The 22542-nt window shown below is 43.2% G+C and overlaps 1 protein-coding gene across 7 annotated transcripts in view; it reads right to left on the bottom strand.

Moving 5' to 3' along the window:
- The window catches only part of PRKAG2 (protein kinase AMP-activated non-catalytic subunit gamma 2), a 209568-nt gene that overhangs the window by 61191 nt on the left and 125835 nt on the right, over positions 1-22542 (bottom strand). For all 7 annotated transcript variants that reach the window (XM_051768289.1, XM_051768291.1, XM_051768292.1 and 4 more), the window contains one exon: positions 6840-7054. In XM_051768289.1, the coding sequence (XP_051624249.1) occupies positions 6840-7054 (215 nt within the window). The remainder of the gene's footprint in view (positions 1-6839; positions 7055-22542) is intronic.

The following is a 22542-nucleotide window of genomic DNA, read 5'->3' as shown; positions in this document are numbered from 1 at the left end:
TCATGCACAAGCAGGTAGTGACACTATAAAATATGAAAGTTGAGAGAAAGAAGATAAACAGCAGTGAATCTTGTTTCACGATGTCCCCTTTATTTCTCCCAACTTCACAAGTTTATTTCAGGGATTGGGAATGTTGTAAGTGAGAAAGGAATATGACTGCTTTGTGTAGAAAATTTCCGACCAGCTTTTTACATTCTTTAAAGCTCTGTTGGCCATTAAAGACTGTATCCAAAAATAAAATACAGGCAAAACTGGGTTAAGAGAGATGCAGATGCTGAGGAATGCTAAGAGTTCCCTTTCATAAGCATTTTTTGGTTATTCTTAGCTGTATTTTCCCTCTAGTCCAATCCAGAAGCAGGAAAGGTGCAACCAAACAGGTTCAAAGCTGTGCATCTCTCTTCCATTCTCATGGAAAGACTTTGGTCTATAATCCTTTGCCTATTGTGAAGAAACAGCCTAGATGGTAAATAATTTTTGTGTTCCAAAATTGCCCAGTTTCTTACCAGCTGGTAACTGGTAACTGTCAGTGATCTTATATTAAACTGCAGCTTTCCATTAAATCAGGTATCCAGTTTCTAATCACCAATGGAGTTTACTCCTATGAGAAGTTCTGATCTTCTAGATGTTCTAGCAAAATAACAGGATGCTTATTAAATTATCGAGTCTAAAATTCATAAATAAACTGTGCCATGAGAAATCAGTTCAATGGGTAAAACGAGGCTGTCCCTCGAGCACCCTCTTATGTCACGTTACTTAACCAAAAGATATCTATTTATATAGACACACGAGGCCAGATCCTGAGGTTTAGCCTTTCTATACCATGCACAGTGCAGGATTTAGGGTGATAAAAGTATGCTAGGTTTAAGCCACTAACTCTGTCTTCAGGATGCTGGGGTCATGATTTCGGTACCAATGTGTATCTTAAAAAAGCCCCAGAGATGGTCTAGTTTTAATTGCCTTAGCTACTTATAGCCCTATGAGAGCTGTCAAAGCAGCTGGGAATTGATTGGACTCAGCATTCTGGCTATTCATCCTTTCCACCTCGCCTTCCTCCTTTTGATCCAGGACTAGGAGGAACAGGAATTGTAGGACTTCATGTCATTAAAATAAATTCTCCGCTGAGTGAATCCATGGATAGTTGATTAAATTATCTCTGTGGCTGCAGAAAAAGCCACAAGCTGACACAGACACACACTTCCTTAGGGGAGAAAAAAAAAAATCATCTTTATGCAATACAATTTCTCTGCATTGGAAGATTGATTGAACGAATCTGAACACTGCAACCAGAATACAAATATGTGAGGAAACCAGTGTTTCAGGTGGTTGTGATTGGACATTTTTTATTTTAAAACAAATAAGTAGTTTTTTTTAAAAAAAAAGGCAAATCAACCAGTAGAAAAATGATATTAAGATGATTCTTGCATATTTTAAATACTAAAATGGGAGGAAAATACCAAAGATATGACTAGGAGGCAGAAGGTGAAGTGGGCAAAGAGAATATTAATAAAATGTGAGTTTTAATTAAAAAGTTGTGTGAAGTAGTAGAAGCTTTCTATTTCTGTAATGTTCAGGTCCAAGTGAATTTATTGGTTCATTTATTCTTGAAGTCCCAGTAAATCTCAGTACGGATTTTTCCAACCATATTAAATAATTCTCCTGTGAGCTTATATTCAATTCAGTGGAGCTACCATGATGTCTAAGGAGACTGAAATCAAAGCTGGGGGGGCTCAAGACATTTTCCCAGTAATATTTTTCGTAATTGTTGCATAGTTCATCACAAAGTTATTCCTTTACTAGGTTTGCAGCTAATTAGTTATATGCCAACTGTTGGACAAATATATACCATTTTAAAATTGAACACACTTTCACATGGATAACAACAGTTCCCGTAGGGAGAAATGCTTAAACAAGGCTTGTTACAGCCCCTGGGATCTATTAGAGAACACGATCACCTCCCAGGAGTGCTGCTATTAAGGCACTTAAAAGGAGCCTGGACACACCAGCACTGCCAGAGCTTTCATCACTGGTAAATGACGGCCTTTCGGGCTCTAATTTCGGTGATCAGTTTACTGGGGTGCAAATCAGAGCTGAATCACAGTAATGCCTTGGCACTCTCATGCATTGCCTTAAACCACATAAATGCTGAAATAAGGAGTTCTGGTGCACTTGCAGACTGGATTCCTTTTTTCTCAGCCTGTGCCTTTTTTCGTGACAACATCGGAATCAAAGAACACTTTTTCTGTTCTCTTTATCAGTTTTAAATCTCTATAACCAGCTGGCAGGTTACAGAGCTCTGATAGGTGGTGTGGCTTTTTTTGAGAGAGCCAAACCCAAGGACCTGCTGCACATATCCTGGTTCCCAGGCTCCTTGCCAGCACGGGGTGTGATGTAAGAGCCTTTCACGCTGAACAAGTTAACAGCCCTGTTTTGGAGTTTACTACATTTTGGCTAAGACACAGCATGAATAGCCTTGCAGGAAAGTACTACTGTTTAACAAGCAAGTAGCTGCAGGAACAATCTGGCTTCCCTCTTGTATCTAGGACTAGAAGAGTCCCAGCTGTACATTACGTCTCTCCTCTCCCATATACTAGAGCAGAAGGGACTGTGTTAAATGAACACAGACCAGTCTCTTTCAGTGCCTCACGTGTGCTCTGTCTGCAGTTTTAACAGGACTTGCTCACACAAGGTGAGAGTAAGTCTCAGTCTACCATTTGTCTGAGATTTCCTCTTTTTAAGAACGTTCTGGGCAATTACTTGGCTAAGAGGTTATTTGGAGAATCACACAGTCATAGGGAAAGTACCATTTGCAGGCATGTTTTGCCTTTGTCACTTCTTGTGAGCAGAGAAAGCCCGGCTTTGTTTTCAACCAAAAGAGACCTCAAAGGCAACTCTCCAGTCTGGAGCAAGCACCTTCTGGCCTGGACTCCTTTCATGTTGGGAAAGGGGAAACCCATAAAGGCCAGGAAATGATGTACCAGAGAAACGCTTGCGTTTGCAGGACACAGGGAACAGTGATATTTTCACAATGTCTTATACATCAGTGGAAGAAGAAAGGGTGGAATGAAAAGGATACAACCACATTAAAGCTCAACACACCACATTCCACTTCAAAATACAGGCAGAGGAAACAGGGCAAACGCGCTCGTTACTGAACATGCAGCCTCTCTACATTCCTTTCATGGTCCGTAATGTCACATTAGAGAAGAGTTATCGTTTACCACTTACTGCCTAGAGGTTACACCATCCAAACAACACAAGGCCAAAGTACATGAGTCATGAACTGTATTGTGAAAAGTCAAGTCGCTCCTTCCCCGTGTAACGCAGCACACAGTAATCTTTAGGTGCAGCTTTGATCTCTTATCAGCTGAATTTCTCATTATAACCTTCTAACTCCACAGCTAGGAACACCTGCACAGCCAGGGGAAAGCCTGTAGGAGCTGCTGCAATGGTGTGTCACAGCCCCATCACATCTCGCTTTGGGCACCTCTCAGAAGTGCCTGGCTCAGAAATGCAGCACCCGGAGTCACTGCCTTTGCAAGCAGTGCAAGAGGCTGCTCAGCCCCCTGGAGATCTGATTCATCCCCTGAAAACGCCTCTCTGGGGGATACAGAGACAACTGCAGCCACTGTACTCCCTGCTTAAGCGGCTCAGGTAGGTTTCTAAAGTTAGGTGGGATAAATCCAGACCTTGGTCATAATCACAGACACCCATTTAGCACGAGGTTAATTGCTTAGCTTTGAGTACTGTGTTGAGATGATACTCGCTGAAGGAGGATCTCCCTCCCTCAGGAACTCTTTCCCACTATTTATTCCCCTCACCAGAATCAAGGGCTTAAAAATCACATCAAAATATACACTGTTGTAAGTGCTACTAAAGCATGAAAGGAAATAAATATTGCTGGGAAAGAAACATTTTTATTCTTTCCTCCAAGCCTTCTCTCTTACTGAATAGATTCAACCGTTCTGCACAAGAATTTCAGACACATAAAAAACAAGCACAGAATCAGCTTCAAATGCAATTAATTATAAAAATGGGCTAAGAATTGTTCCAAGTCCTGATACTGCACCTTCCCGCTCTTCTGGTTTTTTTTAAATAATAATTCCGGGCCTGGGTCCAAAGGTTCCTCTTTTCTACTGCAATATATATAGTAATCATGAATCATTTGTAATAGTTCTGGGATCTCACACCTTATCGCCAGTTAAACAATGTAATAACTAAATGAGATGTAAGTTGACAGAGCCCTGTAGATAAGAGTCAACTTCTCATTTCAGATGCCAACATAGAAGCTTCCCTATCATTAAACTGGTCATCTAACAGCACAGCCATGAATCCATGAAACCATTTCTCACTTAATTTATGGTGTGTTTTTAAGATAATTCGATTTTTTATGCCAGCAAATGGTGATGTAAGTAAACAAGAAATGAAGTTTGCCTTTTACAGATTTGTTTATGGCGTGTGATTGTGAAATCGTGTATTTATTATCACATAGCTCAAAATAAATGAAATGTTTGAGACATGGCACTCAAATAAAGGATGTCGGTACTGCTGTTGCGTTTGTAAATGAATGCTGGGTCAGTAACATGCAGGGATTGAAAGAAACAACAGTCCTGAGCAAACACACATCAGATTCAGGTTTGTGCCCTTCTGCAGGAACTTACCCTTTCCCTCTAACAGTTTCTCCTACCAGAAGAACATGGCAAATCTAATCTCTCTCTCCAGTCTCTGTTGAAAATTAAACATCCAGAGCTTTGTTCCTCACCGAACTGTGGCTGCTGACATTTATTACCAAGTAAACCAGAAACCTAATGATTCACAGCCCTGCACACTCACTGTTCTCAGATATAAATGAGTACAGAGAGTACCAGACAATCAGGTGCTACACATCTCATGTGTTTCTGTATCTTCTGAACAGGAGAGAACTGAATTCAACATGCTGAGTTTCCACCAAGACTTTCTCCTGTACCTATATACAACCACAACTGTTCATAAAAACTTGCTGAGAATTCCGTTTCTTTATTCTGGCATCTTCTACTCAACTTCATATTGTCTGAATCAGCAAATAATTAAAAACAAAATAAACTCTTCAGTCTTTTGGTCAGTGGAATGTGCTAAGATTATGTTGTTTCCTTACTTCTATTCTAACAGGTACAAAAGGCTCCTCTGCAGCTGCATAACACAGATAAACACATTCATATGCAAATAATATGACTGATTGGCTACAACCTACTCAAAATATTTTTGTGTCCTACAAACCTTTGGGTTTCATTATTTATGTATCCCAAGACTATACTGACATGGAAAGGCATTGAGTTGGCTAGACAAAATTTACTGCTGGAGTTCCCTGACTGTAAGCATATTTTATTTAATACTTTAATGATTTACTTTTGCATAGCAGCAGAACAGAAAGTCTGTAATTTGTATTGCTTGTTTAATCTAGGAAAAACAAAGGTTGGCTACAGGTACAACAGGATGTAACAAACAATGAATGAAAACGGCCATTCATTATAATTAATGGTTATAACCTGTCCATGAAAAAAATCAGGTCGAAAATCAGAGACTTCCTAACCTTTACAGAAGGGGCCCCCAAAACAGGGCACGTGTTTTATGGGATGTGTGTCAATAACTTAAAAGTAGCCCGTGAACACCGACCCAGGACCCAAATGCTTTCAGCATCACAAGAGCTGCTGCTGCTGTGGAGGTACCTAACACAAAAGCAAAAAGGTTTTGGGATTGCTGTGTTACCGTGTTCAGATCCTGGAACAGCTTTTCCCATGGGCGAGTGGGAGGAAACTTCCTGCTTTTAAAATAAACTACTGAGAACTGGAATGAAGCAGAACCTGCAGTCATTCAACAGAGAAACTGATGTCAAGAACTTTGTGCCCTTCACATTTCTAGATTTCTAGATACAGAAAATGTCAAGGATTTTATATTTTGAGGGGGAAAAAAAGAAGAAGAGAGGGGCAAGACAGATACAGGGTAGTTAATTCTGGTCAAGTCTTCTGGTTCCATGAGGCAGAGGAACAGAAAGATACAGTTAATGCAAAGGAATTAACACAAAAAAGAAAGAAGGGGCAAAAAGGAAGAGGAGGAAGAAGGAAAAGAAGGCATGTGATGCCTCTGAGGCTCAGGCTGACCAAGGCAGAGGGGAGGAGGCACAATGGCCTGCAGTGCAGATCTTGTGGTGGAAAAAATCAGAGGCTGGCATTCATGCGTTCCCAGGAAATGCTGAGTTATGCATTCCCAGGAACTGAAGAAACTGTTCTTATGAAGACACCTCTACTATGTGGGGGCTGGATAAGTGCCCTGGTAGTGCTGCTCTTCTTCCTCTACTCTCTGAGCTGGGGCAGGAGGTGTGATAGCAACTAGTGCCATTAGTCACCAGCTGTCCCAGTCATCTCAGACCCCAGAGGCAGCAGGAACTCAAAACACTTGCAGCTCACACTGTGAATTTCTTTTTGATATGTTCTCCTTGGCTGCTAACTCTCTCATCAGTTCTTCCTGAGGGACATAAAAGACAATACTAAATAAAATCTTACCCATCTCCAAGCTGGCATCTCAACAGTGTATGTTGGGATCTGTAGCCATTGCAAAACTCACTTTGAGACTGGTGCAAACATTAGTTACTGCTTGGGTAAATCAGAAGGGAGCTACCACCTTTGGATTCCTAGTGCCTGCTGAGCCATATTCTGGGAAAGCTGGAATAAAAGGCCCACGGCGCTGTCCTTGTGCTGTTCCACAGTATGGACACACACACTGTAGCCCATCAGTCATAATACAAGACAGTTAACACACAACCCTGTACATTTCCCACTGGAAAACCGGACACATGCTTTACTTACTGGTTTTGAGGTAGCACAGGGAGCTGGTGTCATGATGGGAGGCTTGGCTGCGCTTTGAGCTGGAGGCAAAGAGAATCTCTGCCCTGTGTCCGGAGGTGAAGAACAGTGAATCCGTGTTTCTAGTCTCTCAGGCTCATGCTTATAGGATTCAAGAGGAAACGTGGGCTGCTTGGTCACTTGTGTTGGGGTAGATGGAGAAGAGGAGAGGCCAGAGGCTGTGAACAAGAATAAGGACCCAAGATCAGTTCAGAGGAAGAGCAGGTGGAAATCTCAGCTTTACAGTGAACCTGTGTGTTTTCATCATATTTTCCCAAACTAACAGGATGGATCTCAGCTCCTTGTTTATGAAAGGGAATCGCTCTGCCTTGCCATGAAAACCATTTTAAACTGGATGAACTGTCTGATCCATTATAGGGAGGTGTGGTGGGAAGACGGGAGTGCTGGAGGTTTGTGTTGTGTTAACCTCCCATCTGATTGCCTATTTCTAAAATGATGCTCTCATTTTAATACTCCTGTGAGTCTCAGGATTACAAATGGTTCAAGAGCTTTAATGGTTGCTTTTTCTTCTTTTTCATTATTTTAACAGTATCTCGTCCAGCAGATAGAATATAATTAGGAGCAGAGGCAAAAAGGAACAGGGCATATTTCCCATGAGCCTCAATTTGCTTTCTGACGCTCTTGGCAATGCCTTTGTACAAACTAGAATTGTTTTCAGCAGCCTTTGAGGAGAAAGATTAATCATATCTTTTGCTGAAAATCAGTGTCAGCAGCAGATAATTTCTCCTGTGAACATCCTGTTTTTATTTGACATGTGTATCTACCCCAGCTGTATTTTTGGTCATGTTCCTAGGGCAGTTCTGAATCGTGATCAAACAGATTTAAGCTGTATTTATTACCCATTTAAGAACCAGCAGACACCCACAACCAGTTAGAAAACTCAGGTGCCAGCATCCGTGTTTCTTGTTATATCTATATGTAAGTCAGCAAACAGAGGGAGACTCTCTGTTGGCAGCATAAATCAGGATAGACTTAGATGCATAAAAGCCATAATGCTGAAGAGGGATATGTATTTTTAAGTGGGCTGCAAGATCTCTGAATTTGGTTCCCTTCTTGTCCTTCCAGAGACTTGTGCAGATGATCAGTTAGTCCAGCAGAGACTCAATTTCATCGAAAGGGAGCAGATAAGCACAAAATCCCAAGCTACTCAAATGAGTGTTTGGGAACACAGTGATGCATCTTCATGGTAAGTAAGGCTCCTCTTCTCAGACTGAGTTTTCAGGGCTCCACCAGAGATTATTGCACCTGAGATTTTTTTTCCCATTCAAGAGCTTTGTATTGGTGTAACTGAGCCCCCACCAGTCCTTCCTTTGAACCCAGGGTAAAGTGCATTAGTACAGCTCACTTTGTCACATTTTACCTCACAGGGACCATTTTCAAAGAAAACTTTGTATTGATGGAAAGTGAGAATAAAACTCAGCAATTACTAAGATGCTGAGAGTTGGAAGACTGGAAATCCAGCAAGTCAGGGAGGGATCTATTACTTGAAGAAACTATTACTCCTGACATATCTGGGGAAGAGTTAGCATATCTTATGGTTAAAGGAATTAACATGGTATACAGGTAATTGTTCTTTAACTATTATTCTTCTTTGAAAACAGCCTTCCTCGATGGCTTTTACATAATAAGAGACTTAACTTTATCATAATAGAGTCACTCAACAAGAAACCTGCAAAATAATTAGGCTCTGATGTTTTTTATTAGTAGTGGGTTTAGTGGTGCAGAGTACTATATTTGTTTCTTTCAAAGAAAATCCTAATTCTCACTGATAAATTTTAGCTTTGTTGGAGTCAAAAAGGACCCAACACTCAGTCCCTCCTTTTGGTCCTTTTCCAAAATTGCAGCTGCCCTCCAAGGACTTCCATTTCATTTCATAACAAGCTCTGCAGCTCTGCCAGTCGAGCAGCAATAACACAGTGGAGACTGGGTGTTGTAGGCAGATACAAATGTTGGCTGATGTGACATGCCATGGGGAGAGGCAAGAATAACCACCCTGGCATTTTGAATGTCCTCAACTTCTGATTTTAGTGGGAACTGAAGAGTGTGTTCCACCTCCTGAAGGAATAAAAGGACACCAAACTTGCCTGTTCAGTTTTTTGCTTACAGACAAATTTAGATAAACAGTTCCGGGGAAGATGCTCTTCTGTGTTTTTATGGATGTACAAACATTCCCTGAGTGCTCAGACTGGGGATGAGGTGGATGGGAGCTGTGATCAATGCAAATGTAAAACCACTAAAAGGGAGAAAAACACAATTAGATCTTAAAGTCTCGCTGCCGGGATGTGTTCACTGTGTGCTAATGTATTCAGCAAGTCCACAAGAACAACTTCCAGTAACCAAGAGGCTCTGCCAAAAGAGCTTTTACCAGACATAAGGAAACCACACAGTCAGCGGTCGAACAAGGCCAGCCTGCCAAGTGCAGAGGACGCCTACAGGACACAGGGAGCTGTGGATCAAAGGAGACCAAGAAAGTAACATCTCTAACCTCCTGAGAAAACTATTGCCACCTCATTGAAGTTGTGTAACAGCCCAGGCAGGACAGACACCATGGTTTCCATTTCATGAGGACATTCACTAGTGGTGAATATCCTTTTAGATGCCAACCTTGGACACTTGGCATGAGTTTTTGTGGATGAAGAGCATCTGTGACTCCCGAATGCTGAGCCTTAGAACTGTTTGTTTCAACTAGGCCCTTAAAACAAAAAGTACTTGCTGTGAGGCACACCCTAATACATCTGAGATTCAATTTGTCTGTGACTCAGTTTCTGCACAGAGGTAGAGGGAAAAATATAATTATTTTGCAGGGTACTTGATTTAATTTATGTAGTTAAGCTTTTCAATCTTTTGAAAGCCTAACTCATAGCATTATTGTGGTATCTATGTTATTTACATTTGTACAATACTGAGATTGAAGGCATAATCACACAGGAAACATTAAATACTTTCTGTGGTTATTAAACCAAAAGACTTTTGGCTGCTGTGATACAGCTCAACACCCTAAACCCTGCAAGGGTTTTTATAAAAGCCTGAAACATAAAAGAATGAAAACCTGTAATAAGTCCCCAGACCAAAATCAGTTCAGGAGTAACAGAACTTTGTATTAACTTTAGTCCTACTGGGCTGCCAACTAAACAGGCAGCATTGGTGTAAATATATTGTTATCTGTACATGCAGTAGCTGCCCTGTTCTACTGCAGTAGAAGGAATCCAATGAAGAGACAAGATACAGCTCTATCCCATGGCTGATAACAGCTCATTTTGGAGAAAGCATGCAAAACAGTTAAGCAGAGAAAACTAGATAAGTCTAGACTCTTCTACAAGGAAGCTGAAACAATTCAGTTGGTACATAGGATTTTAGAGAAGAAACAATCTTCAACATTGGCTACAAACTCTACTGTTTCTGGTAACAATACAAACAAAATGTGGCATTTTCATGTCAGGAAACTAAATAGCTGTTCCTTTTTTCCATAACACAAAAAAAGAATTTTAGGAAAAAAAATTAAAAAGACAGAAAAAAGTCTAGCAGATCAGTTCCTGTGTCACTGCCTAACACAAGGTTTTGTCCTTTTGGGTTGGAACTAGATGATCTTTGAGGTCTCTTCCAACCCAAACCATTCAATGATTCAATGATTCTGTGTTTTCCATTGATCACCCCTGTTCAGTTTTGAAAAAATCCAAGAGGTTTGCTTTATTCTGATTCATTCTGACATTCCCTTTCTGAGGACAAAATAAGAGCAAATAAAGAGGATAACTTTGTTTATCCCTGTATCGAGTAATCATGAGGTCTAACATTTGCAAAATGGAATATGCATATGAATAAGAATATTCATAAGAATGTATGAGTGCGTGGTGAAAATTTGCATTAATATACAAAAACATCTTTCATATTATGGTATGGCTTTACATGGATCCTAAGAGAACTAAATAGCACTAGTCTCAGTTTTGAGCAGAATGAGTCTATCTCCAGTTGCCTTCCCCCTGTGACAGTGACAGCACACCAGAATTCAGTTCTGTGCCTTTATTTGAGCAGCTTCAGCTGGGATTGAGCTACAAATCACAAGTTGGATCCAAGAGCCCTGAGCAAGTGCTGCTGGAACAGCAGAGCCCACACCTTTGGCCCAAGTCAGCACTGGCTGGTATCAGGCTGGGTACAGACATACAAAAATAATGTTGTTCCCTTCACTTGTTTCTCTGGGTGTTTGAAATTGTATCTTTTAAATAAAGCTCTTATTTTGCACGGCATTAAGTTCTCCACCCACCTACGTGGGCATTCTGATCCAAACCAGCCCTCCACTGATACATAACAGGAAAGGATAAAGGATAAAGTGCTGCATTGTCATCCCTGTACTCCCAAGGGAAGAAGGGTGGCTGCCCTCCTACATTTCCTACATTCCCAGGGTGACACCCACAATGAGTTCTGTCACCTACATTTCATGCCTGACCTGGCAGGATGCATCTGGTGATTTCTGGGAGGAAGGATGCTCACAGCCCAGTGATTCCTGCCAAAGCCTCCCTTTTTATTATCAATCCTTTTCCAGAAAAAAAAAACAAAAAACAAAACAACTGCTGCTCCCATGAACCTTTGGAGCCACCTGCCCACAAATGATGCTGCTAGGAATTTCAGGGATGTGCTAATGCTTCAGGGGGACAGTAAGAGTCACCCTCCCGAGTGGATGGCCCAAAGGATAGAGCCAGCAGCCTACTCTCAAACTTTATTTTTGCATTTGAAGTTGCTGAAACTGGTCAGAGTTACTGGCCATGAAAATTAAACCACTTTTGTAATTTACCTTTTCCTAGGAATCACATTTCAGTATTCTTTCATCCTGTACAGGATCAAGCCAAAAATAACATTGCTAATATATAAAGCTGTTGCTAAAACAGTTTCCCAAGTTTATATATGAGGATATATTAATTTACCATCTAGACTGATAATTCTCAGGAAAAAACACCTAAAGAAAAAACAAATTTCCATTTGCAGTGGCTCCATGTAACACTTTTTGTCTTGACTCCTTCACAGGACAGCACTGTCCTTTCATTTCCATTCTCAGCTGGCAGTGAAACAGAGAAGGCAGCAGGCTGTGGCTGCTGAATTTTAAACACTCAGCAGCACAAGTTAATCTGAGTTGAGCTGCTGGTTCATTAAGCTGATTCACTCTTCAGACACAATACTATGTTAATTTTGACACATAAGAGAATTGATGCAAATTATGGGAAATGAGGTTTAATGCCACTTAATGGCAGTATAAAACTCTGAACCCATCAGCAGGTAAATGGCCACCGGCTGTTTCTATCCAAACAGTACTGGTAATATTGACACTAAATGTTGTAAAATACCTGCTAGCTTTAAATAAATAAATAAATAAACCCTGAAAAGTAATCTGAAGAGTTATAGTACCAAAAAATATCATAGATATGCCCAGGAAATTTCCTGCTGTATTTAACATTGTTACTCACACACCAATTCAGGTGCCTCCCACCATATAAGAACTACAGCTGCTACTGTTGTACCCTATAGCCTATGTCTGTGATTGACAGTGCATCATGGCCAGGCCTTCCAGTCTGCCAAGCTCCCTGATTCTGGCTGAGCAGCATCTATCCTAGCTGCATTAATACATGCATTTGTTTCAATCTTACTGAAACAACTCCATGGCTTTCCAGTTAGTGGGTTTAACATTCAGTGGAAAGCTTACTTGTTTCATAAACCATCTTTCAGATGTTATTAATCAAGGAAAGAGAAAAATACACTTTCTAAGTCATTAAATTATCACATGCTGCCTGGAAATTTCACAGAGAAATGTGTGTTTTTGCAATAAACCTCTAATCTCTCTCTATTAGTTCAAACATAGCAAAGGAAACCACTCCTTAAGTGGTCTTGACCACAGAAATACTTGACCCTGAAAACCCCAGCTTTTGCTTCAGAAGCTATTTCACTTTGTAGAACCAAAGACAAAGCCCCATCAGTTTTTAGGATTCTGCCTGTTCTGCTCTGTTTGTCGTGTCGGAACAACACTTGTATCTGTGGAATCTGCAGTGTAACACCTTTTCCCCTTAAAACTGAGAAAATCAGGGCCTGAAGAGATTAATTTGTAAAGTTTTGAGAATTGTTCTTCTTTATGAGGATCTCAAGGCCCCTTTATGAGGGAAGACTGATCAGGAGAAACTCTTGCCCAGTGCTGCATCCTTTAAAGGGTTAACTGCAGACCTCTCATGCACTGACGATCAGACAGAGGATCTCTCACCTTACCCAGAACCATACATTGGTTATCTTATGTTTGTTACATGTACTTGCCAAATCTGGAAAGACTTGACACGTTTATCAGCTCATAAAGCAACAAACACATGGGATCCAAACACAGCAAGCAGAGACCAGAAACTCTGGTGTACAGCACCCCTCCAACGGGCTTTTTCTAGTTCTCATTGGCAGGAAGGTTCCAGCCTGGCTTCTAACTCCTAATTTTCTGCCAATGCTCCTCCTTTGTCTTGCAAATACAGGAGAGAATACCACAGGCAAATAATTCATAGCAAAGCAAGAGAGATCACCCACAGGCTTGATGGCAAAGAATGGCTTTTTTTTTGAGACAGCCAAATGCACATTCCAGTGCTGTTCCACAGCCTGACAGGTGAGGAATTAAGAGGTTGAGGTAGTCACTGAATAAGTGCCTGGGTCAGGCATGAACAATTAGCTTAATCATAGTGAGTGACTCAGCACCAAGACTTTACCAGACACCATAAGGCTGTGGCCAGCACGGTGTCAGAAACACTGGCAATGTGTACCTTGCTAGCACAAGTGCCTGTGCTAGGAGAAAAGCATTAACAGTGATCCTCAGAAGGTAACAGCCTGATGGTAAAACATCCTGTAGAACCAGGAGAAGCGGGAGGAGGAGGTTTGGGCTCCCCTCTGTAGGAGAAAGACTCGAGAGCAAAGAACGCTTCACCCTCCTGTGCATCCATCACCCACAGAGCGTGGGGTGAAAAAGTTTGCAAATACCAGCTTTTCAGTCTCTGAATCACCAGGCTAACTCTCCAATCCTGCCACTGGCAGCAGAGCAAGAGGAGTTTAGGAGGACCACCTCTCGAATGGCCCTTGCTGCACACACACCCAGGACCGCGGGTGACGGGATGTGATGTTCTGCAGCCGATGCCTGGGGATGGCTGCGGGGCTAGAACAAAAGCTAACCGTGGTAACTGTGATACCTATCTAAAAAGTCACTAAAATGAAAATCAATCACTCCTCTTCCTTCAAACTATTCTGGAGGGACACATGACATCTGTGCAAACCCCGAGTTTCTGATCCAAACCAGATGACTAACGAGCATAAGCCAATCCATGCAAATAAGCCACGTGCAAGAGTTGGCCCTTATCAATGTGCTGAAAGAAAAGTCTCCCCTGACTCCCCAGCCCCGTGTCGGCACGTTAGCCAGGCACAGCCCTACATCACATGGCAGAGATTCACATGGTCACTGGTACTACTGCTGGTCACAGCCGGCTGCTGGGAGAAACAATGCCTACAGCAGGACAACTTTATTTACTTAATACACCACCTGGCACTTAAACTTTCACAGAGTACTTCGTGTTCAGAGCCTTTAATGAAATAACTTTTGTTTTCTGTTTTAGCAAAGAGTCAGGCTGCTAAGGCGAGCATTTAACAGCTCTTTCCACATTAACCTCCTTGTCCTATCCAGGCTTTCTTGGCTGTTTTCAGCCAAGCTGAGCTAAATGCTCCCCTGCCATTACATAAAGCTGCAAATTGTCTGCCTTTGGAGATACTTTGGTGGCCAGCGGTCTCTCCATCACCGTGCCCCCTGCTAGAGGCTGCAGTAACTACTTCCCGCCTCTCTCCCTGGTTTTGCACAGCAAAGCTTCCAAACCACAGCCACCACCATCATTGCTCGTGTTCTGCTTCTCGTAGTACCCACTGTGTGCAACGTGCCTCACAGAGAGAAAGGACAGCAGAGGCCCCGGCCTGGAGGGTTTGCATTTTGACAGGCAAAGGAAAAGAAGGAGGAGGAAAATTAAGGGTGGGGGGAAGGTGGGTGGAGGAATGCTGTATGCACAACCTATAAAGACAAGTTTGGAAGTAATCACTTGCTTGTTCTGATGCCTAATTTCACACTTGGGGATTTCATACTTAATCACTGCACTAAATGTCAGCTTTTCAAAAGCAGCTGCTCGGGGGGTTGCAGAACAGGGTAAGTTGTTGCTTTGCCTATGATTTATGCTATTCTAACCCAGTGTAAATTTTAAAAAATGAGGCAATTGAGGCAAAGATTTGCTTAGTTTGCTTGCTCTAAATCAGTGCCTTCACCATGTACCTTATTTCTGTAATACACAAAACCAGAGGGAACACACCGTGGAAGCTGGAAAAAACCTCCAAACATTTTACAAATATGTCATTAGAGGTGCAACATAACGAAAAGAACGGTCTAAATCTGAGCCTGCAGAACCCCACCGAAATCCCTGTGGGTGATTTCATCTGCATAGTACATCTACTCACTGTGTAACCCAGAGACAGAATATTAATGCACATAAAGAGCAGTAGGGTATCTATTTGCAGCGTACTCATGACAGCTCCAGGGCTGGTGCCAGGGGAACACACACCCTACTGCTGCACACAGCTAAAGGCTCTGTTTAGACTGTGACATTTCCCGAGGTTGGGGATAGCAGGATATAAGGCTATCGGAGAAGAGACTTCAGGACTCAGGCCCTGGGACCTGTTCTCTATTTAATTTATCAGTTTATATTAGCCTCAGTTTCCTACTCTTGCAATGAGTAAGATATCTCCAGAGGTGCCAGTAATGGCATTGGAATTACAGCTAGATTGCAAGTCTCACAGCACAGTTTACTTTTGTTTATTTTCTGCAGTGCTTACAGGGGCACTGAGGTGCGAGTAATTAAATATTTGCAAAAGTGCTCCAAATCCTCAGGAAAGCTGTAGCTTTATAATGAAGCCATAATTTGACATTTCTTCAGATTTGAAATTCATTTTTTAAAATCTTCTGCTATTCTCTTATTAAAAGACACAAAGAAAGAGAGTTTCCTTCTAGCTCTCTTCAAAATTCAACATGAGTCCAAGCACTGCTTCAGCCTGTGGCATTTGCCTCTTCCCACTGTGTCTGACTCAGACTTGTGTCTCATCATAATTCCTCTCTTGCTAACCTGGGAATTAATCTCTTTGTGCACATATGGCACAGCAGAGGCAGCACAGTGCTCTCTAGCACACCTACCAAAGCCCTCTGAAGAAATAACTGATGACTTCATGGCTCTTATTTGATTGAAAATAAGTTGCTACGGGACTGCTCCTGCTCCTTATGCCACTTGGTAGTATAATTTCCATTGCCTCCTTTGGTAGTGGATGATGCTTTTAGCAGAACATTAGTGCAGTAAATGGCTGCTTTCTCCAGACACCAGCTGGCACAGAGACCAACCCTCACCTTTCCATGAAAAGATCCACCAGCACCAGCTTTCTTCTGCCTTTCACAATTAGATCTCAAGGTGATGTGCATTACAACAAACCTCAGACCTCAGTCCTTCTGGTTAGTTCTAATCCAGACTGGTTTTCCAGTGCAGTACAAACACTCCTCTTGGCAGCAGGAAAGTGGCCAGGAAATGACTTTGCACAGTGGCATTGTTGATTTATACCCCTGGAAGTGTACAGAAAAACTATAGGCCAAGTTCTCCTAACAATTGCTATGGATAGAGTTGTCTATCTAGGATCTGGCTGAGGGCACAACGGATTAAAAAAGGGGAGAAGGCCACTGCACAGCCATGTACCAAACCCACAATTATTTCAAAAGACTTAAAATACACCCCAAAATGGAATGTACTTATCCACCACTGGCAAGTCCATGCGTCCCATATATAAGGAATCAGCTACCATCTTATTTTGTTCTCCCAGAGCAGAAGGTGGGTAGATTCAAATCAAATGAAGCTCTGTCTTCTTGCTGTGACTCTGCACACTCTAATCAATAAAATAAGAACTGTCATGACACCCAGCAATGAAATGAGGCTGAAGAGCAGCAATATCATATCTGTATGTTAGAACGTCAGGATGCAGCCAGGAGGTACCCCAAGAGACTCTCCAAGGGTTACCAAAAGGTACATCTACAGAGTTTTAGATGGTGGTGTTGCCACAGCTGTGAAGTCAAACACTCGTAGCAAGCATACTACCTGCTCAAGAGAGCCTTGAACGCTTGGGCCCATCCTACTGAAAGAGTTCAGCCAGAAATGAACCTCTACTTTGTTAACGACGTTAAGTCTAAAGGGAACTTTAAACTCATATCTGGATAAATATCAATCACACGGAATGAATAAACACTTAGCTTGGGATGTTTAATGATCCTATCAAGTTGGAGGTCCCCTTAAACTCCATCATCTTATTCTTCTTACCTGCCCACAAACAAAATTCAGACTCACAGGAGGGGACTACATTTCAGTGATGTCCATTGCATTGGATCAACCAACACCTGGCCCAATTTCAGCTCTCTACTCCCAAGTGTTTATATCGACCACACACGTTTCTGATATTTCCACACCAGCTACATGACACAAGGTTGGCCTTCCAGTCACGTTTGCTTTCTTGACTCCTGAACTGCCTCCTTCTTCTGCAGACCAACTATCTCCTCTCCTCTCCGTGCTTCCTGCTAAAATGTTACATCTAAAACTCCACTCCAGGCCCACTACAGACTGATGCTGTGAGAGTAAGTTAGAGGAATTCCTCACATTTCCTTTTTCCTTGTGATTTCATCTTCTGTTTGCAGGCTGATTTAGACCTTCCTCCTCCACTTGCTTTGTCACCAGAAGGCCTGTAAGACCAGCCCCCAAAAGCATGCACAGGGTGGCTTCCTTTTTTTGGCTGCCCAAGAGGTTACAGCTGATCCCTCCTCTCAACATCCATCTCTGTGGTGCTGCAAGCCTCTGGCAGGGAGGAGCACTAGTGCCCTTCGGCAGAGCACACTCACATTTTTTCGAAGGGCTGGCCAGGCAGTTTTCCTCTCCAGGAAATCCTTCCCCTCCCTTGTCATCCAACCCCAGCTTCACCCCATGGCCCATCCCAGGTCACTATTACAGCAGTGCCTCCAGCACATGACAGCAGTCACATTCCTGGATTATTTTACTCCCCAGAGCTGTCATCCTGCTGTAAAGCAAATGAAAACATAGGAGCCAAAAGGACTCGGCATGTTGAGAGCGAGTACCTCAACAGCAGACTCTTTGGACCAGGGGATACCTTCATGCCAGAGATTTCCCTGGCTCAGTGGGAAATACAATCTATTTAAGCAGATCTACCTTTGCCCTTTCATTCTGTTCCTCTCCATCACCCCTCTTCTCATCCTTTTGCGGGTGTCTCCCTAAGACCCCGGAGTCTTTGGTCCCATTCCTGCACAGAACAGGCATTTCCCACTGATACACCAACAAGGCCCATTTCCCACTCAAGTTAATACTCTAATGCAGGGTAAGGATTTCACAGCCATCACTTCAGTCCTTGGACTCAGGAAGGCTGAGCCATGCCCACCCACTGCCAGCCTCAGGAAGCTGCAGGAGACAGGCAAAGTCAGCAGCCACAAAAACCCCATAAGGTGAACAGATTTTTTGGTGTTTCCTTTGCATCAGGCTAAAGCTCTGTGCATGTACAAGCAGGCACATTTGCAGAGGCTCCTTCTTGAAGTTTTCTGCCTGTCTGAGTAGGAAAACACAGTATCCAAAAGCTTGGGCATGAGAGATGCAGACAAAGTCTACAATACGAATGTTAATATGCTGAAAGGTGAAGACGCAGATCAATTCTGAGTGGCCACTGTGCCAGAGAAAAAAGGCATGGACAGCTCTCAAATGTCTGATCTCAGTATCCCCCTCCCTAGATGGATCAGTGAGAAAGCTACATTGATTATTCAAGAAGCTCTGCACTAGAGAGCAGCCTGTGGGCTGTTAACCGCCTGTCCTGTTGTCTTCTCTAACCTTTCAATGGTCAAGGAAAGGAAATGCACAGAAGATTTTTAAGCTCTTCTGTTTAAACCTTTAACCCCGCGAGAATCTTTGCACACAAGGGCAGACGTGGAGAGGGACTTCAGAGGGGGGGACCTGAGGAGACCAGACCTCCTGGGCACAGGACAACTCCACCAGCCAGGACCAGATGGAGCAACTGGTGAGGCTGCTGTGACAGCCCTGGCAGAGCTGCTCTAATGCTGCTCTTCAATTTGGAGCGCATGATTATTACAACCTCCACCCCACCACCCTGGAAAAGGGCAGGGTTCAGGGCTTCAAACCTGGAAGGAAGTGCATTCGACCTAAAACTCTCTGAAGGCCAGGAGGTCTCTTCACAGGACAAATGTGAGGAGTGGGTGCTTCCCTGCTGACCTGCCCCATGTGCAGGTCCATGGGGTGCACGGGCAGCCGAGCAGGGGGCTGGTTATGCAAGTACTGACTCAGATGTCAGGGAGAAAAGCCAACACCGCAAAGGCCACGGTGAACAACTGTCAAATGATAAAAGATTTCAGTCACTGCTGACTGAAGCTGGATTTAACCTCGCAGAGAAAGGCTTTGTATCTCATTACCAACCCGCTGTGCCAGTCATTTCCCTTCCGAGCTGCACTATTTTGACCTCATTCCCGAAAATAAATTATGAGCTGTTTTCTCCTTGTAACAAGTAACTACTGCACTGAAGAGCTGGTTGTTTTCAGTTGTCAAAGCAAGGCAGTGCTGCAACCTGTTCCTCGAAGCACAAGCTGCTCTGGACAAGTGCATCACTCCTCAATCCCTGCATATTCTCTAGATAACCCAGGACTCCCACTCAGGAAGCCATTTACATTGAATCTGCCTCCACAAACACTGTGACAAGTTTTCAGGCACTTCTGCAAGTAGTAAACCACTATATATACCCCAGTTTACGGAATGTTGAAAAAAATGTATTTGATGCTGAGAGTCATCTGCTGCTGCTCAACACAAATGAATCACTCGGGTGGTAAAAGACCAGCTGGCTTCAAAGAGCCATCTAGATAAGGATTTGTGGCTGACAACACATTAGCAGACCCAGCTCTTGCAAAAACCGGTGAGGAAAGGGGACTGGTGTCTACTCCTTCCAGTCCAGATTAAGAGGACATAAGATGAGCAGACTGTACTTGCCAAGAAAACCACATCCTTTGCTTTCCCAAGCTTCTATTTTTTCTGACACCCCCAGAAAAATAGATGACACTGCAGAGACAGCATGAACATATGATCCCTAACTCCTATTAGCCATGAACTTACAGGTTGACTGCAAAGGACATCAGGAAGTTCTTCAGTATTCTTCTTTCAAGAGAGGACAGGATAGTACTAAGTAGTGCTCATGGCTCTCTCCTTTAAATTTATCCTTAAAGGTTCTTGGCACATCAAGGGGCTTCAGCAGTTCATTTTCACTCGTTTTATCACAGTGTAAAACTGTGGCCACAAGAAGACTTTTTTTCCTTTTTTTTCTTTTTAAACCAACTATTGCATTGATTAAACAGATGTACTCTGCCGAAGTTTCACCGCTGTAAAAGCAATTCAGTCACTGCTTTGGGGAAAGTAGCTAGACCCGAAACTTTTTCATGATGCAGGATTGAACACGAAGCATCTCCCTGAAGCTCTGCTGAACTTGAACGGGATCCAGCTTGGAACAACTCAGCTGTATCTGGGCTGGACCACAGTCTGTACAAGCTGAACACCAGCCCAGGCCAGCTGATTCCTTTGGACCATCACGTGGCTGGCCACTAGCACTGCAGAGCTTATGCCCAAGGTATTCACACCATGTGAAGCCAAGTGTGGGATCTGTGATAGCGTTTGCCTCAGCCCTGCCTACCTCAGCCCTGTGCCAAGCACAGACTGTGCCAGGCTGCCACTCCACAAAGTCCTGGAGTTTGGGTGAAAGCAACTTCTTAACCCAGACCTGAAACTTTACAAGATTATGACCAGCAAGCACAGTTTTTGGAGAAGGCACTGACTTCCATTTAAATGTAGTAGCAGCAAGAGTGGTTGTATGTTTAAACCAAGACAAGATGGGAGTTGGGTGTGTTGGTACCACTGGTACCGAGCAGGTAGAGTGGGAAGGTTGAGATCCCAGGAGCTGGGGGGCCAGTTTCCCCAAAATTACAATTATTTGTGTTACTCTGGGCTCTGAGTGTGTTGCTTTATCTCGGTAAACAAAGCCACAATGAAATTAAGGGACTCTGACAGTGAATCAAAACTATTTAGTGTGAAGGAAAACAATCAGACCTGGGCAGGGGGCTGGGGCACAGCTGGCCCTGGGAGGAGGCAAGTGCTACAGAAACAAACTGGATATCAACCAGAGCGAACTCTGCCACTAAAATGGCCAAGGTAAACAAGGCACAATCTGTGATAGTCCCTCAGCAGTATGCAAAAAGAAAAAGGATCCCCAAAGGGCATAATTATGTAACTCTGTCATTGCAGAGTTAATGTCAATGGCACAAACCTGTGACCGTGCTTCTCCATGCCCCATGTCCCATCAGTGGGGACAGGGTTCCCAGCCACTGCACACCTTCATACTATGGCAGAGTGCAAGACACAGGTAGAAATAAACCCGCGCAGGAACAACAGAACACATTACCAACTATATTTTCTTTCACTCCTTTGACTGTCGTCTGAAATCAAACAAAATCCAAAAGAAGATATTCCAAACCTGTGCTTAAAAAAATATCCAACACGTCGTTTTCGTTCACATTGATAAATCCTTCTCCATTTTTCTCTTGTTGGTGTCCAGAGCTGGAGTTTTCATGACATTTTGCTCTGGCTCTGTTTCCAACACCCCTGATGATAAGTACATGCCAGCAGCTGCTGGAGCAACAGTTGCTGCAGATCCAGTGTCAGAGTGTGACAGACATGTGGACGGCTGCCGTAGATGGGAGGACACACAGTCGGGGACCCTGTGATTCCCTGCCACGTGCCACAATGTGATCAAGGAAGACTGGCTCAGTCCTACCCCTTGATTGCCTTTCTCTCCTTCTCCCCTTCCCTGCGGAGCTGGGTTTCCTCTCTCGTGCTTGGAGCCGTTTGGTTTGGCTGACACGGGGGATTTACCTCAGTTAAATAAGAAAGGAGAAATGTGTGCTGAACACGGGGAGACCGTCTGCCAGCAATATATGATGCAGAGGGTGCAGGAAATGCCTCAATATTCAGTCATCCATGGCTACTTCACCCCTCTTTCACTCAGCTCTGGGCTCTTCCAGTGGCCTTTCAGACATATGTAAAATCTTTAGTCAAGGGCTTTCTCTGGCTCCCCAGAAGGCTCTTCTTCTTTTTTACAGAGCAATGATGCTGAGGAGGGGAAGGGTCCCTTTTCCTGCTGCTTGCAGGCTTTTCTTTACTGTTCCCTTTTCTCTTCCCCCACTTCTCCTCCTCACCTGTCAATCCCTCCTCCAGCACTCAGTGAACAGGACTCAATTTCAGAACTAAGGTTGGAAATAATAATAATGCAATTGCACTGGCAGAAAATGTGTGTCTTTGATGACATCATTAGCAGAGATGGGGATCTTGCTGGGAACCAGGTGCTGTCCTTGCGGGATTTCATTCCCTCGTGAAGATTACAGGGCTGAAAACGCTGACTCTGCTGTGTCCTCCTTTATGCCTGTGGGGATTACTGGACTCTATTAACAAACCTCCTCCTTTCCCCTCTGTCCCAGCAC

Source organism: Manacus candei, unplaced genomic scaffold (genome assembly GCF_025592945.1).
Source record: "Manacus candei isolate 608988 ecotype Guabito, Panama unplaced genomic scaffold, ASM2559294v1 h1tg000094l, whole genome shotgun sequence".
Classification (NCBI taxonomy): domain Eukaryota; kingdom Metazoa; phylum Chordata; class Aves; order Passeriformes; family Pipridae; genus Manacus; species Manacus candei.
Note: the sequence above shows the minus strand (reverse complement) of the source record. Positions and strands in the feature narration are given on the sequence as shown.